Raw genomic sequence first — 18,816 nt, 5'->3', positions numbered from 1 at the left:
ACAGGATTTATGAAACCGAATTGAAATCTCAAAATGTTGTTTATACTTTTGATACAAACCGCGTATTCACGTGATCAATTTGATATAACACCTGTGAAATTTTCACCCTCCTGCCACAACGTGCATTCGTTTCCTACATACTTACATACATAAATATATGTTGTAAATACTAACATTATTAAGAATACTATGATTGACTGTGATTGTAGCTTGGTCATTTTTATTTTCTTTCTTTTTATAAAATTTTAGTAATTTTACTTATTAAATAATTTATAGTTTCATAAAAAATTACTATTCAAAAATGCTTATTTTTAAGTTCACTCGAATAAGCATTAATATGTTTCTTCGCAAAATATGACAAAATTAATATTGGTAGGCCAACAAAACTAAGTGGAACAATGGAACTGTAATTAGAATGCGGAGTGTCTAAAAATAAATTTAACATCGTAAAAAGCATTTATTTTTTGACAAGCACTTTTTTGCAGAAACTAGGCAACTACAATTATAACAAAATTATTATAAGACCAAAACCAAAGTTCCTGTTGATTGTAAAAAGAATTAACAAAATAGGATTGGAATTAGCGACGCATCGCATTACAAGTATAAAGCTGCATATTCGTATATGCAGCTTTGTACACTGGGCTACACTGAAAATTTTTAGAGTTGGCTACTTGAAAGGAATATAATGACAAAAAATTGTTAAAATTTTGAAAATGGAACTCTTTACCAATAATACTGAGTATATAATTTATTCGCTTGTCATTTGTTTTACGTTTTGGCGGCAACTTGAAAATAGTCTGTTTAACATTATCATCAACTTAACACGAGAAAATCAATTTTTTCGAAAAAATTTGGCGACTTCAGACGTAGAACTACTGGGTCATCCGCCTTATAGCCCCGACCTCGCACCTTGCGAGTTTTATTTATTCCGAAAAATAAAAGAAAACCTTCGAGGAAAACGTTTTATGGACGCCGAGGAAGCTGTGGCTACGTTTCAGAATGCCGTCACAGAGATCCCTAAGGACGAGTGGGCAAAGTGCTTTTCTCGATGGTTCTATCAGATGCAGCGATGTATTAACATGAATAGGCACTATTTTGAAAAGATAAAATAAAGATAAAAACTTGCAAATTTAATCAGTTTTTTTTATTTTCTAAGGACTTTCAGTTTGACCCTCGTATACGAGTGGAGTACAGACGAAAGGAGAACTTTGTTTGGATCACAGCAAGTCATAAAAGTGAGCAAATTATACTTAAATCTAATAATATAAATGTTAAAGTGAGTTTGTTTGTTTGTTACCTCTGAGCGCCTTATTGACTGAAACGATCACTATGAAATTTGGTATACAGTTACTATATGGAGGTTCGAAGTAGATACTAGGTCTAGATTGTACTGAATATGAGTGCATATATGTGTATGTATGTACAGTAGATATGTATGTAATAGCACAGATAATATAACACCATACTAGTAGTAACAGCAAGTCTATCGTAGATTGACAGATATTTGGATCGGTCGCGAGGTCGCGCTCTCACAAGTGATTCTGAATCGAAGACACAATTTGTGTCCTGCCCTGAGCCGTGCCTCGGCTACTTGTCCCAATTAGGGACCCTTGGAGAGCTAATAAACCACAATTATCGTCGTCTGGAATGCTTAAATACGAGTATGTTTCTAGATCGGTGGCCAATCATCATTCTGATGTACGGAACAAGTGAATTTTGTGTTGTAGGTACAAGCAATCATGACAAAATTTACATTGTACGGGTAATCTTACTACGTATCTTTAAAGCGAATAAAAAGCAACGACGAACGAATCGATTCATACATACATCCCATCAAATTATACTATACAAAATATTAATATAGGGAATAATCCTTGCCCCCTGTCCTGTTCTTTTTTGTTGAATGAAAATGAAATGGTACCCTTTCTTGCGCTATAAGTATACGCTGGCGAGAAGCCAATAAAGGATAGTAGATCAAGACAAAAGTAAGCCAGTTCAAAACGGTTTCCAAGGGAAACCACGAGGAGGTCAACCTAATAGTTTATATTTCTAGCAATGGGGCATCTAGATCCCTAGATTACTAATAATCCCTTTTCCCTTCTCTTAATCGTTTTTTTTTTAATGTATATAAATGGAATGGTAACCCCGGTCCGCCTGCACTATTGATGTACACCGACGGACATGGTGGGGGGGGGGGGGGAAGATATTGTTAGTAACGGGGATTAGCAGCCTCGTTGCTAGCAATATACTATATCAGGTCGACCTCTTCGTGGTTTCTCCTGGAAACCATCATGATTGATTTATTGTTAGATTCGTCACGGTGGGCTAACTGACCTGCTTCATCCTCACCTATCCCTCACTGGTGCCCCGCCAGTGTATGCCGATAGCGCAGCCGGAATTACCATTCCATTATCATCCATTAAAAAAAAGACAAACATGGGCTGACCATTTGAAGGCAATTCTGTACGGAATTGTTTAAGAATAAACATATTTTCAGTTACTTTTAACAAATAGACAGATTTCATATATGTACATAGAAAGGAACGTACCTAATAATTTTTAGCTATTTAAATATGGACCTGCAAGTTCTTCAAAAGGGGGATAAAGAGGTTTCTTCAGGATCGGCAACGCACGCTTAATACCCCTGGTATCGCAAGTGTTCATAGGCTACAGTAACCGCTTACTATTAGGTGGGCTGTATGCTTGTTTGCCACCTCAGTGGTATAAAAAAAGACTGATTGGTCAAAATAACGACAATCAGTTCTTAAACACTTCTTTTGCATTTTAAATACAATTTTTATTTTTTCAAATGCTCTATAAGATAGGGTCACATCGTAAATTAGACATGTCATAAGAATAAAATGCCACGAATGCCACGATTGCATCTCGAGTTACGCCAGTCAATATTCTTAGAAGGTATATATAATATATACTCGTATCTATTTATATTTATAACTCAATATTTCGTATGCTGCAGGCCAGCTTGTATGACTGTCAAGTTGTAGTCCCAGAAACATTACCGTGTACATAACTTTACAGTAGCGTGGACATAACCGAGTAGGTATACTGTATCACCCATGATGCCCTTCATACGTTGCCATTGAACTATGGTATGCCTCTGTAACCTGTATTTTCATACACATATCTCTTAAACCGTCCTTTAAACCAAAATACAACCATGCAAACACAACTACAGAAATATGAATGGAACAAAGGTCCCCAAGCAGACATTTTTTTTAAAGGAAGCTAGTTTTTTTTTATACCACTGAGGTGGCAAACAAGCATACGGCCCACCTGATGGTAAGTGGTTACCGTAGCCTATGAACACCTGCAATACCAGAGGTATTACGCGTGCGTTGCCGACCCTGAAGAAACCTCTTTACCCCCCTTTTGAAGAACCCCATGCTGTAGTCTCTTGGGAAAACCTCGGCTTCCTAGTTCCCTTAAGGAGGGAGACTTTGTACAAAAGTCGATTGCTTGGATACCTCTGTCCCATTCGTGTTTCAACCGTGAAGCAGTTGTGTTTGCATGGCATTTGTTTGCATTGTCTGCAAGCAATTTATAGGGTACAGAGGAATAACACCTGAGTCCTCAGGAATGACAACGCATGGGGGGTATCATAGGCTAAACAGTATACTCTGTTATGTCGATGGCACTGCTCATGTCTATAGGCGACGGTTACCACTTTCCATCAGGTGGGCCGTCAGCTTGTTTGCCATTCTAAGTTGTATAAAAAAAAGGTGGAGCCTAATATGCGTTGCTTACGGGATACGATATTATCAACCATTTAACCCTTCTTTGCAAAGTTTTATTTATTGGTGAAATAAATCAAGGTGATATAATTCATGTTCAAAATTAAAGGAAAAATGTTTACAAAATAAATTGGACAGTTATGTTTTTTTTTCTGCAATGGACATTAAAAAGGTATCCAGACACGATCGACTTAGAGTGAACTTATTCTTTTATATAATTTTTGGGCATTCAATGTTATGAAGGAAATTTCCACCATTATGCAAAGAAGGGTTAAAAATATCAATGTACCTGCAACTTACAACGTAATTTAAATAATTACCGAGGCATAATTCATTGCATACCCTTGTCAAGTGAGGAGACCTTTTAATCGATGATTGTTCATCAATGATGATTGAAACAATTCTGTTTACGATTGGCAGCTAATTGTACAGAAACGCCGACAATGTAGGTAAATTAATGATTGACCTATTTAGATAATTTTAGAACTTAGCTGATCGGCCCCGTCTAAGCCTCTGAATAAACAAGGCCGAGTGCCAGCTAAAACTAGATCTACCTATTGCCCTTTATAGATCAGTCTGGTGCATCTCCAACATTCATTGGGACCTCAGTTTAGTAAATCAAAGGATGGAATCTTTATTTTTGGTTTATAAATAATGCCAAAACAGCTGATGGGAAACTAACATGAACTGATAACATTACCAGAAGAAGACTTTGCACTAAAGTCGTCTCCATGAGTTTTTCCCACTCATATTTCTGTCATGTGGTAGTTGTGCTTTTATGGCTGTGTTTCGGTTTGAAGGGTGGGATATGGCAGTGAATTTACAAGGTAAAGAGGAATAACACCCGAGTCCTCAGGAATGGCAACGCAAGGGGGGTTTCATGGGCGAAACAGTATACTCTGTTATGTCCACGGTACTGTGGCTATAGGCGACGGTTACCACTTTTCATCAGGTGGGCCGTCAGCTTGTTTGCCATTCTAAGTTGTATAAAAAAAAATACTACATAGCAACTTCATGTTTCGTGATTCGTCGACACTCGTCCCAGGTGGACTTCTAGAGTGTAACTGAAACTTTATGATAGACCGAAATAAATATAAAAAAAAAAATTAACATATAAATTTGAAGCTAATTTTGTGTTAATTTCATATTAACTCATATTTTTACTTTTGATGTTTTTGAATAATTTTTGGCTATCAAAATAACATTTTTAGCAACAGCCTAATAAGAATGCGTTTTAGTTCGCTATCAGAGTACTTTCATCCAGAAATACAATTTCAGCGTCCACGCCTCAGTATGGACACTGTTGAGATATTAAATAGATTATAATAAATAAAACACATAATTCATTTTATAATAAGTACATTTATTAGTGTTCAAAAAACGACATAAATAATATGTGACCGACTAAGTCTATACTATGGCACCGCGACGACCGCGCACCGCGACGCACGCTCTTACCAAGACTCTAGACGGCACGGCACGGCACGTCACGCCACGTCACGTTACGTCACGACATCTGACATGAAGGGCCTACAAAATTGTAATGCGCTAAAACATCATGTCACACATTTACAATAACTACATCTATTAGAGAGCTCGGGGTCAGTGCAATTATTCAGAGTTGGAACGACCCGTTGAAAAGAAAGTCCAAACTCCTGAGTTACCATACTTAATATATAAAGAGCTTGCGTCGCAGTCCGCTTATTATAAAAAAAAAAAACTTAAAAGTAATATAATTAGATATAAAAAGCACATCAATACACTACCGCCGGCCGCAGACGGAGTAACCATTCGTGGCGAACCCGTGACGACACTATTTGTAATCAAATGGAATTAAATAGAAAGTTTTCATCGGCTCATATTTATTTTGTATTCTCGACATGTAGTATAGAGAACTGCCATGATCAAAACTAATCTAATGGGCTCTATACACGATCTAGTTGATCTTAAACAACTACTTACATATCGTCATACTCGTAGAATACTGACGGATCTGCCGAATATTACATATAAAGTCCAATAAGTCCAATTTCAAAATTAATTTCCAAAAATTCTTAATTGAGAGGCAAAAGTTAGACATTCCAGCAAGTTACCTCTATGTTCCATTTGTCTGCTAGATAAACTGTCAAATATGTCTGTTTACTGTATATCTATCTTTTACTGTATAGATAATCTGGTAGTATTGTTTTATTGTCACCCTATTCCCTTTGGCCGCAACAGAATATCAGTGCTTTGCTCTTTTAAGGGCGAAGCAATAAACTGAGTTGTGGCCATTTTGTATTGCTATGGCACACGCACAAACGAAAATTGTATTTAGCTATGTGTTTTTTTTTATCATTTATGTTATCTCGCTTTTTTTTTGTATATATATGTTGTAATTTGTGTGCTGTAAGTAATGCAAATAAATTATCTATCTATCTAAAGATTGGTCAGTATTCTATGACTATAACGATATTGGCGCTAGTAGTCCAAAGACGGACGCGATACATCTTTATCATAAAAAGACAAAAGACGTGTGTTTAACTCGAATCGCTTGACCGTTTACAAACCCATAACAATTCTGTTTATTATAATCCATCATATTTAAATCATACGTTACAAATGAAGAGTGGACGTAACAGACACATAAGTATAAACCGAAAAGTATTACCCATATTTTTTTTTGTTGCGTAAAAAATAAAATAAATAAACTTATTTTTGCATCAAACTGTGTCAAGGTGACCAATAACTTTGTCAGGCAGATGATAATGTTTAACACAACTGTTTTAATATGGCCATACACCATCCAGGTGTTAATAAGCAAACTGATCCGTCACGACACTCGTAAAATATCGTTTGTTTTTTTAGTTTACCTTTTTTATTATAGATACTGATACTATCAGCGTGCAGTACACAACCAGGCAATTGGTACACTCGATTTTGTACTTTGTTATGCACTCTGTAAGTACATATCTATTGTACGACACGCCATGCGAGTGGCTAAAACTTTTAGAAAACTCAGATCATACTACATTTTACATCTTCAAATATCTTATTTAAGCTGGCCGTGATTACTCTATGTGTAAGTACGGTATATCGCGAGAAAAACATCCATTGCAGAGCACACAGTGTAAACTTTACATCACAAAATCTTTCATATGTCAACATTACTTTGGCTGATTTACCTTATTACCCATGTATCTCAGAAAAACAATTGTCATTTTATTGCCCAACACATAGACATGTATTCTACTACCGTCATAAACCGTCAAATTACACGACAACTGGCGGGTAAACAAATCTATGTGACATAATGAAAAACTGAAGTAATAAAACCCTCCTACATCCCTTAAACTTCACTACATGGAGTCTACACAGTATGTAAGGGTGGTGTCACGTGCCGCCACGTGGCTACTGCTCAGTTCCGAGCGGCCGGCGATCGGTTAGTACTACACCTAGGAGAATCAGTCCACGACTAAACTATACGGACAGCTCGTTAGAAATAACAATCAAATAATATTATTATGAAAATAACACGTTACTCACTAAATTATTTGTACTCTGTTACAACGTAAAATATTCGGGAATTATATTTAAATAGGAAAAAAAAGTGGAAAGTAAATCAGTCTTAAGTCAATAAATGCTCAAACATGGCAGTGAGAGGCGGCGGCGTGCGCGCAGGTGTTCCCCCACCCCTCCCCCCTACACACGCACACATACACACTTCACAATAATTACATTACGACTAGAGAGCGTGTACAATATAAAACAATTGTAGTGTTTGTACTATGTAACGATAAGTGCTGCGAGCTGCCTCACAAAATAGTATAATATGATATAATTTGTTCAGCGGCTTGCTTCATTAAAAGTATTTGAGTATAAATCCATTAGACACAGCAGGAGCCCTGCGAGTGGGGGGGCGGGGACACGACGCACACACGGCACGAGGTAGGTACACGCGACCAACCAAACGTACGTACACGGCGATCAAAGTATGAACATGACCATAGCGACGTCTTAGCTATAGTAAAAAATCGAAAGCTTACGTAATAATTTTGTACTTTTAACAGTTAATTTACAACTGAACGGTCGAGGGATGGACAGCGGCGTCCCTCTTCAACATCACCAAAGCCTAACTGCGGTTGTCAACCCGCCTGCCAGGTATGGCAACTACTGGCTAAACCCCCTAATAAGTGGAGGCCTACGCAGCAGTGGACAGTTAATGATGATGAAGAGTTAGTTACAAGATATAAAATATAATAAAAACGTGACTATTCGACACAAATGGTCGCACTGTGCTCGTAACGAAGCATCGACTGGACAGGTGGGCGTCACGGCCGCCGCCGTACCTTACTTTGATCGCCGTGTGTTACGTCGGAGTATTATACTATTCGAGTACCGTTAGAGTACACAGTCTTATATACAGCAGATCAGCGGCGCCCGGCTCCCCGGGCGGCCACGCATCGACAAACAAACAACTCGACGACATACGATACATAACATACGCTAACTAGGTACACAGAGATATGCTTCAGTTTTAACATGCACGTATCAACTGCTCCACCATTTTATAATATAATACCATAAGAATAAATAATATTATAGTTTACCACAGGGAGACTGTACAAATGACATCTGTTTGGGTACTTCTGTCCCATTCGTGTTTCTGATGTAAAAGTAGTTCTGTTTGCATGGCCGTATTTTGGTTTAAATAATGAGGCAATGAAATTACAGGGTGCAGAGGCATACCACCTTAGTCATCAAGGATGGCAATGTGGCATGGGCGACATAGTATATTCTGTTATGTCCATAATACTGTTCATATCTAAAGGCGACGGTTACTACTATCCATCAGGTGGGCCGTCAGCTTGTTTGCCATTTAAACTTGTATAAAAAAAAGGTAAACATGTAAGTATTTTTCCTACGAAATGTGACAAAATCATAATTATATTTTTATGAGATAGTGAATGACTAACTAGCGATCCATCTACTGGATCGTAGGAACTATCGTCTATAATCATGAACAGCGCCATAGATATTACAGATTGCACTGTGGCACTCACTGCACACCTCGTGCGTTGTTATTCTAGAGAACCGGAGGTGCTAACAGTAGTAACTTCCAGTTGTTTGGTGGCAGAAACACAAGTGGGACAAATGTGTCCATGTAAACGATTTTTGTGTAGTTTATTTCTGATAATAGTATATTACTGCAGCGGCCAACAACTGAGGTATTGATGGACGAACGTGCAAATGTAGGCCGAGGCGTAGCCGAGGCACACATACGTGAGTCTATCAATGCCTAGTTGTGACCAAGGCTTGTATAGTACTTTTCTCAAACAATGCGCGGAAATCAAAAACACAATTTTATTTTTTAAGTTAAATGAAGAAATAACGAACAATAATAATTTTTCACGCGCCATAATGTTAATTAGTTTTTTTTTCAATAAACAGCTTTCTATTTGCAAGCCAGTTCGAAATTTAAATAAAACTTTGTATTAGTTACCTCCTTGGTAGCCATGTTTCGAAGTAAAAGGTCATTCCATTTTTAAATTACAGGACAGATATGAGTTTACTTAGTAATTTATCTGGCTTTAAAACACGACAGATATGTATTTTCATACAACTTTTGCCAACAAGAAGATTGTCAAAATAATGCTCTAATTTCCAAGCATGTTTGAGAAAAATAAATAATTTGATATATATTCATACCTAATTTGTAATGTGCTATTTAAGTAGCGTACTTTTTATTTATTTATGCTTATGGTAAAATTTTATAAGATACAAATATATTTATGAGAATTAAAAATAATGTATACATTTTGGAAAATTGGGGTGCAGATATTTGGATATAAAAATACTGACCGCTCGTTTGTTGAAATTGTACAAAAATAAAAAAAAAGAATTAAAATAATAGAAGTATAAACTTACATCTAACACACATTTGGTTACGGCCTTAACGCTAGGTCGGCGACGAGGTCGCCGGTGGCGCCCGGCCCTCGCTCGCCCGTCAAACTTGACACTCGACTCACAGTTACTAAACACAAATATTTGTGGGCTACTAAATGCACTCTACGTAATACTGAACGTGTACGGCCGGGCAGGGGAGGGTCGGTGGAGAGAGACGTACTGAATAATGGCAAACGAGTATTTTTTTTTTCAGAAAGACTCGCCTCGGCCAAAGTGGGAGGAGAAACTCGTACAGCTGGATCGAGGCATGGACAGCGTGCGGGGGCAGCGGGCGGCCTAGGCCTTGTAGCGGCGCGCGGGGTCGGCGCGCAGGCACAGCGCGAGCGCCAGCAGCAGCGCCAGCGCGTGCGCCGCCAGCAGCGCGCCGCCCGCCGCCAGCGGCGCGCGCGCCGCCGCCGCCAGCGCCGCCAGCGCGCGCGCGCCGCACGCCGCGCCCGCCAGCGCCGCGCCGCCGCCACCAGCACCAGCCGCGCCCGCCGCGCCGGCAGCCGCCGCCACGCGCACCGGGCCCGCGCACGCCTGCATCACTCTCGCATTACGTCCCACCCGCTTACATTGTACAGTAATAGAGATTTTTTTCTCGATTGTTATAAATATACCCTATTAGATCGATCTCCCCAAGAAACTATCGTGACCAAGTTATCATTGAATTTGTCACGATGGGCTACCTGACCTGCCTTTACGCCTTCCCCAATAATATCTCACTGGTTTTTTTTTTTATACCACTGAGGTGGCAAACAAGCATACGGCCCACCTGATGGTAAGCGGTTACCGTAGCCTATAAACGCCTGCAATACCAGAGGTATTACGCGCGCGTTGCCGACCCTGAAGAAACCTCTTTACCCCATGAAGAACCCCATGCTGTAGTCTCTCGGGAAAACCTCGGCAGGGAGCTCATTCCATAACCTGAGTGTTCGTGGGAGAAAGCATCTCTGAAACCGCGTTGTACGCGACCATTTAAGCTGTAAGGTATGAGGGTGAACTCCCTGTCGATGGCGAGCCGTACGATGATAGAAAGTGGCCGTAGGCATCATACTGAATAATTCCTCTGAGCACAATCCGTTGTATAAGCGGTAGAACACGCAGAGTGAGGCAAAATCTCTCCTAAGACTTAAGGGTTCAATACCGCTTGCAAGCATGGGATCATCGACAATTCTCATAGCTCGTCGTTGCACTGAGTCGAAGGGTTCAAGCTGGTATCGAGGTGCTCCCGCCCATAAGTGACAGCAATACTCCATATGGGGCCGGATTTGCGATTTGTAAAGCATTAATCGCTGATCCGGCGTGGAGTAATGCTTCGCTCTATTAAGCACACCGAGTTTTTTGGATGCCAGCTTCACCTTATCTTCGAGGTGGCCACGGAACTGTACGTCACTAGAAATGTCGACACCAAGGATCCCAATGCTTTTAGAGATATTAAGAGACGTGCCTTGGAACTGTGGGGCCACAGCAAATGGGGTTCTCTTAGCGGTGAACGCGCAAGCTTGTGTCTTAGAGGGGTTAAATTGGACCAAGTTTTGTCGTCCCCAATCAGAGACTCCAGTTAGTGTTCTCTCGATTTCAGACACAAGCTGTTCACGATTGTTCTCCACGATGGAACGGGAGACATTGGTACGACCCGTATAAAGGGCATCCCCGGTGCTGTCATCCGCATAACAATGAATGCTACCGAAGGTTAACATATCATTAATATGCAGTAGAAACAGCGTTGGGGACAGCACAGAGCCCTGCTGGACGCCAGCGTTAATATCCATGCTATCGGAGCAGCAACCATCTACAACGGTTTTTTTACGTCTGCCGGATAAAAAACTGGCGACCCATTTACAGAGGCTGTCGGGAAGTCCATAGTAGGGCAATTTCGATAGAAGACCCCGATGCCAGACCCGGTCAAATGCCTTTGCAATATCAAGACCGACAGCGAGCGCCTCACCTTGACTCTCAATGGCTGATGCCCATCGGTGCGTAAGATATACCAAGAGGTCACCAGTTGAGCGACTATGGCGAAAGCCATATTGGCGGTCACTCAATAAATCGTGATCCTCGAGGTATTTTAACAGCTGTGCGTTAAATATTCGCTCCATCACATTAGAGAGAAGGGAAGCGATCGCAATCGGTCTGTAATTTGAGGGGTCCGACTTATCGCCCTTTTTAGGTACAGGATGTACAAGGGTGGTCTTCCATGTCGAAGGAAATTGCCCTGTGGAGTACGAGATCGTGAAGAGACGCGTTAATACAGGACACAATTCCGGAGCACACTGCTTCAGGACCACTGCCGGTATACCGTCTGGCTCACTCGACTTATGAACATCTAAGGATAGTAACTCCCGCCGGACTTTACATTGTGTTATAGTAATTTCCGGCATGGAGCTTCCGCAACACAAGATGGTAGGTGGTACAGAATTACCTTCGTCCATAGTCGAGTTAGAGGCAAAGAGAATGCCAAATAAGTCGGCTTTCTTTTTAGCACTGTAGGCCAAGTTACCATTCGGTTTCCGAAGTGGTGGAAAAGACGACTGACAAAAGTTTCCTTGGGCAGCTTTAGCAAGCGACCAGAAAGCACGGTTACCAGAAGGAAGGCTTGATAGTCGCCTACCAATTCTGCCCACAAATTCAAATTTGGCTCTGGCAATTACTCTCTTACTGTACCTCGAAGCAGCATTTAATTTCCGCTTTGCATCACTGATTCCAGGATCAGAGTTAGTGCGAGCCGTAGTCCAAGCCTTGTATGCAGCTTGCTGAGCAAATCTGGCTTTCTTACAAGACCGGTTAAACCACGGACGCTTCTTCGATCCCATTGCCACTAGCGGGTTGGGGATAAATAGCTTCATACCATCAATGATAGCCTCGCTAACGGCAATTGCGCAGTCGTTAGGATCATGTGATGCAAAACAGAGCTGCTTCCACGGGTACGATGCATAAAATTCTCGCAATCCATCCCAGTCTGCTGACTTATAGTGCCACACGCGACGTCGTCCAATAGGACGGGGTGGATCAGGTCGAGTGTTGGGGACATCAGCCCGGATAAGACAATGGTCGGATGAGCCAATTGGCGCATCCACTCTGACGGTGTATCCATCCGGGTGTGTTGTCAGCAGAAGGTCCAGCAAGGAGCTTGTATGGTTCTCTATATCTGGTATTCTCGTTGGAGAATGAACCAGCTGAGAGAATCCATAGGTCAGAGCAAATTCATGAGCAGCTTTTCCCGCACAGTCAGTGGACCGAGAACAAAGCCACTCGGAGTGGTGAGCATTAAAGTCTCCAAGTATCACTAACTCCGCAGAAGGATACTGCTCGAGAACCTTATCAATCGTCGTTTGCAGGTGCTCAAAAAGACGGAAAGTGTCCAGATCACCGCTGTGAGACCTGTAAAGGCACGCGTAAATACGAGTGTGGCTCCCGTAATCCACACGTATCCATAATACTGACAGGTCTCTGTCTTCAAGGCCATGGAGACGGCGGTAACAGACATCCGTCCGGATATACATACATACCCCGGCATGACGAGCAAATTTATGTTCGAGTTTGTAACCGGGGTATAGTAAATAAGATGTATCAGCCGGACATGATATCTGCGTCTCGGTGAGGAATAACAGAGTCGGCTTCGCAGTTTCGAGATGACAGTGAATTGCGTTGATGTTAGAATGAATACCTCTGATATTGCAGAAGTCCACTTTAAATGTGGATGAGGGTGCCGCTGTGTAACGTCTATTTTTTTTAGATCTGGCCATAAAGTGTTAGGTTATTTGGAGGTTAATAGGGAAAGATTGTGCCGATATCAAAGGAACAAAGTGGTGTCCACTCCGTCCCTGCGCTAAACAGGTTGTGCAAATTGCCGACGCGGCGGCCGGAAGGGCCCCCGGTCCCCCCACTGATGTAGTAGCCGGGTCCACTCCGGTCTCCTCCTCCGGCACGACTACCACACCAGGGATTATGCACAGGCGGCGGTTCAGCCTCCCAGGGCGGAGATTAGGTAATCCCTGGGTTCGGGAACCAAACAACCTGCGGGCGGCCAGCGAGCAACCGTTTCACCGGGTCTCCCTGAACGCCGCGTCAGCACTTCGCGTCTGCCCAGCACAAAGACAGTATTAAAACACGCTGGTCCCTCCGATATCGGCACAACCCCTCCCCAAGATGGAACTGGATACCTTACTCACCGCAGGAACACAACGCTATAAAAACAGCGTTGTTTGGCTGCGAACTTCTGCAAGGTAGAGGTCCTTCCCCAGGCGGGCGGTTCCGTTTATGAGCGAGAGTCCCGCTGTGCCCTACCTCTCTTGTACCTCGCCAGTGTATACCGTTAGCGCGGGCGAGCTTACCATTGCAATATCATCCATTAAAAAAAACCTGCTTACAGTAAACTAGACGAAGTGGCGACCGCCCTCCACAGAACGTCGCGCAGCCGTATTTCGACTTGAACGATAGAGAGTTACGACAAAATTCTAAAACACAAAAATTAAGCCCTAAGAATAAAGACACACGGAAATAACCGTGAATATCGAAACGTCAAAATATACCGTAGTATCCACCCATAGCATCGCTCATATCTATGAGTGACGATCATCCCTTCCTGTCGAGTGACCCGTCCACTCATTTACCATTTCATATTTCATAAAAAAAAATCTATAAAAATGAACATCGCCACAAATCGTCATAGAAGATACGCATCGCGAATAACACGCAGAGCGTCCAAAAACTATCAACAAGCAATAAGAAAATATCCAGCAACACATAGTTAAACACCTATACTTGCCTCATTGACTACTTACTATTCGACCATCACTTATCACTATAATATCTTAAAACTTCAAAAAGCTCAAAAAACTAACCAAGACATTTATGAAACCTATTAAAACAACAACAGTAGAAACCAGAAAAACAAAACAAATACAGAAAACAAATTACCAAAAACAACCTAATCAAAAAACCTTTCACAACGGGTGATCGCCGCGGAATAATTAGACCAATACCCACCCTCTAGCAAAAAATCATAAAATACACATGTCAACTCTTAATATTAGGACTTCAAGAACACCAGAATCACTGATAGTGGGTACTTGAAGTAGCATTGAAAGGCCTATAATAAAATATATTGGCACTAAGCGAAGTACGTAGGCCAGGACAGTCAATCGAAGAACATGAAGAATATATAATACGATAATAGGGAAATCCGAGATCAGAAGAGTGTGGGTTTCATAGTTAAATAAATTCATAGAAGATTTCATCGCAGTGATAGAGAGAATAGTCATGTTACGCATCAAAATACCTATGAATATTAAACATGAAACAATATGGGAAAGCTTAGAAAAACAAGGAATATTGAAAGTTTATATAAACATCATTGAAAAAGTATATTCAAACTGTAAAGCAAAGATACAAATGGAATTTCTAGGAGAAGCGTTAAAAATTAAAAGAAGTGTCAGGCAAGGAGACCCACTGTCTCCCAAGCTGTTTTCTGCAATACTCGAAAACATATTCTGAAAACTAGAATTGGACGAATTTGGATTAGATGGAAAAAGATTTGCATCATCTACAAATAGCAGATAACATTATCTTATTCGAATAAAACCCCCTCAAACTTGAAAAAATAATCCAAGATCGAAACAAAGAAAATGAGAAGCTTGGGTTGGCAATTGATGAATGAAGTTGGCAAGCAAAACTAAGATTCTATCAAATTCAACCCAAAACAAAATAAAAATCAATAACCAACCTCTGGAATATGTGGAAATATATCTGGAACAAATAATATATCTTATCTACTAAAGAAATCAAAAGAAGAATAACCAATAGATAGGATATATTTTGATCACTGAAAAAGATAATGAAAGCAACAGACTTCAATAAAAAAAATTTAAATGCAAACTCTTGTATCCTCCCATGCCTTACTTGTGGTTGCGAAATTCGGGCACTTTCTAAACATAACGAAGATACGCTAAAATATTGTCAGAAAGCTATGGAGAGAAGCATGCTGGAAATTAAGAATCTAGACAGTCAAAGAAACATATAAGGTCGAGGAGAGGTGTGACTGACATTCTCACTGAGAAAAACCAAATGAAATAGAGATGGAAGTGGCATATGCTATGAAGGCCTCATGATAAATGGAGTAAAATCTTAACTGAATGCTACCCTAGAAACGGAAAAGGAAATAGAGGTCGACAATGCAAAAGATGAACTTAAACAAACTGTAGGTTACAATTGGAGAAGAGTTGTAAAAGATAGAAAGCAATGGAAGTAGTTAAAGGATGCCTTTGTGAAGAGAAACACCAAACTTCGAGACATATTTTAATAAAAAAATAACACATATGAAAGGTTATTGTATCATCAAATTTCAAATGCAACATACCTCGGAGGCGCTGGCTACGCAGCAGGAAGCCGGCACCCAGTAGTAAGTACTGGGCGCGCTCACCGACAGGTCCAGCGTGTCGTCAGTTCGCGCCGCCGACAGCGGGGCGCCACTCGCGCCGTCCACGCCGCCCGCGCCGTGCTGCGCCGCCTCCGCCTCCACCATAGCCCGCGACCACGCCGAGTTCTGCCAGTCTCGGATACTTTCGGTGCCGCAACACTCCAACTAACAATTTTATAATAATTATAGCCAAATCATCTCCTGGTCGTGTGGTCGTAAGAGACGACTAAGGAAGGATGATGGATAGGCAGCAGTGTCCCTCTTAAAACATCTCTAACTGCGGTCGCTAAATTAGCCCACTAAGCGTGGCAACTACTGGCAAACGCCCCAAGGAATAATTTTACTTATAAACGTGAACATTTCCATGTGTGTATGCTTACGTGTTTGTTTCTCAATCATGGTCAAGTGGTTGAACAATATTTAGAGCAAACTCAAAATACACAAATATATTACATCGCCAGCGAGGCTGTAGCCTCGTCATGCATATGTAACGAGAGAGGCGAGAGAGAGCGGAGAGGGCAAAGATACGAACCCCGTGCTGTATGGCGTCGAGGATCTGCGTGCGCGAGTGCAGGCGGCCGTAGTCGTGGCGCAGCGTGTGGTCGAGGCGGCGCAGCAGCGCGCGGCGCAGCTGCGGCAGGTGCGCGGCGCCCCACCAGGCGGCGGCCGCCTCGGCCACGGCGCTGAGCGCCAGCAGCGCGAAGGCGGCCGCCAGCAGGCTGGCCGAGCCGCGCGCCGCGCCCGCCAGCGCCGCGGCCGCGCCCAGCGCCAGCGCCGCGCCCCACGCCGCCAGCGCGCACAGCCCCGCGCGGCCCTCGGCCGCCTCGCCCGCGCGCCCGTCCCACAGCGCCCAGCACGCCGCGCCGCACGCGCCGCCGCCCACGGCCTGCGCCCACGCACATACCACGCTTACATACCAGTTACGTAGCGGACTACTATCCACCTCGCCCATGGCAGCCAGATCACGTAAACGCCTAGATAGATAGTCGCCGATGGTGCACCATTAGGCTGGGCTACTTGATGACTTGTGAAAATCACTCATGGTTCTCACTTGAAACTGAGCAGTTACTTTATTATAATTAATTATAGGAATTTAAATAGTATTTTTTTCATTTTAATTAAGTAAATTTGTTTTAACAAAACTCAATTTTTTCAAGTCTTCAGGCCGTCATCCTCATAATTTAATGTCATCCTCATAACATTGTTTCTGGCTCTATTCCACATTGATAATGTTGATAGACTGTTACACAAGTATTTACTTATTTTTATTGAATAACTTTATTGACCAAAAGAAAATATGGTACAAAAGGTGGACTTAAGTCCAAATTCGCATTGATGCTAGCAGCATCCTCTACCAGTTAACCTTTGTAAATTGTTTTCAGCAATAAGATCACCTTACCATACCATAATAAGCATAAAGAAATATAAATGCATTATATATATATAGATACTACTGTTGATAGTTTGTAAGGTGAACACAGATTTTTTATTATTTATATTATTATTCATTATTATTTACCATGATTATGTTGGGAGCCACATAGCCATAATACTGGAGAGCCAGTTATATCATTCCTTGTGATAGTCAAGAAATTAGAATATATGGTATATGGTGTGCCATGTTTCCCAACCTTATTGTAGTCTAAAATTTATACTATTAATAAGGATACTGGGTGGAATTATTTGACACAATCTTAAAAAAAACTGGAAATAGATTCTTATTATTCCCTAATGAATTTATGATGACTTCATCCGCACCCATCATCGCTCACCAATAACCCACCAACGTATACCGACAGCAAAAGAGGAATTGAGATTCCATTTTCATCACATAAAAAACCTAACCTATTGACCGAAATTTCACCATATTTGCAAAACTATACAAAAATCCATTTTAGTGCATGCATTAATCGAATATTCCTATTTAATACCACCTAAGAGAAAAAAAATCTATTTTGGTGCACAGACATGAATAGTACATTGACATGTCAGTAAATTTGACCAATGATTAGGCTTTATTTTATACTCTTTTAAATAATAAGAAACAAAATTATTTATCATTTAGGAAACTACTGAAGTAATTTATGTGAAAAAACTTACCAAAAATATAATATTGAACAGAATCAGTAAACACTTCATCAACGAGTAACACCGCGACATCCCCATTATGGTAACACAAAATAATAGGTGAGTTGTTAAATTTTATCAGAAAATTATATAGCAGGCTATAGATGTTCTTAATTTCCGTATTCTTATGGTCATTCAACCAGCGTCCTGGATATTGTTTGTAAATAAATCAATTTAAAATCTATGCGTGTTACAAAAATAAATATAGACAGATGGACTACAGATTTAAGAACAGATAAAACACGAACAGAACAGAGTACATTATCATCGTAACTCAAAGAACCATTACTCCACAATATAACCTATAGACGGTCAAGGCTATAGTTGCGTGTAGTCTAAAACTTCGAAGTCTGTAATAAAGTCTGTTTCGTAGGTTTTTTTCTTAACTAAAATAAAGTAAACAAAAAATAATAATGTGCTACATGATTGCTTTTCATCAGTTTATGCATCAGTAAAGAGCCCTGTCGATCACTTTTGTTCTTTTCATTGAAATAGAAGTATTAAAATTTATCTTGAGCACTGAGTAGATAACTAAAGTGTTCCTGCGATGGCTACTTTGAAACTATAGCACCCACTTTGCATCATTGAGCC

At 41.0% G+C, this 18,816-nt stretch overlaps 1 protein-coding gene across 1 annotated transcript; it reads right to left on the bottom strand.

The window, feature by feature from the left end:
- Positions 1-5,094: 5,094 nt before the first annotated feature.
- Positions 5,095-18,452, bottom strand: LOC113509788 (tetraspanin-1-like). Its single transcript, XM_052898859.1, has 4 exons — positions 18,199-18,452; positions 16,631-16,984; positions 16,039-16,263; positions 5,095-10,217 (listed from the first exon to the last, which is right to left on the bottom strand). Exons 1-4 carry the CDS (start codon positions 18,262-18,264, stop codon positions 9,975-9,977), a joined length of 888 nt encoding a protein of 295 aa, XP_052754819.1. The 5' UTR covers positions 18,265-18,452; the 3' UTR covers positions 5,095-9,974.
- Between the last annotated feature and the right edge of the window lie 364 nt (positions 18,453-18,816).

Source organism: Galleria mellonella, unplaced genomic scaffold (genome assembly GCF_026898425.1).
Source record: "Galleria mellonella isolate WM207_F2 unplaced genomic scaffold, CSIRO_AGI_GalMel_v1 utg54, whole genome shotgun sequence".
Lineage (NCBI taxonomy): Eukaryota > Metazoa > Arthropoda > Insecta > Lepidoptera > Pyralidae > Galleria > Galleria mellonella.
Note: the sequence above shows the minus strand (reverse complement) of the source record. Positions and strands in the feature narration are given on the sequence as shown.

Excerpts from the sequence above, each read along its gene's own strand:
- LOC113509788 (XM_052898859.1), bottom strand. The coding sequence starts at position 18,264 with ATGGGGATGTCGCGGTGTTACTCGTTGATGAAGTGTTTACTGATTCTG. Across the intron at positions 16,985-18,198 it reads TGTTCAATATTATATTTTTG|GCCGTGGGCGGCGGCGCGTG; the intron begins GTAAGTTTTTTC and ends GCGTGGGCGCAG. Across the intron at positions 16,264-16,630 it reads TCGACGCCATACAGCACGGG|TTGGAGTGTTGCGGCACCGA; the intron begins GTTCGTATCTTT and ends TAAAATTGTTAG.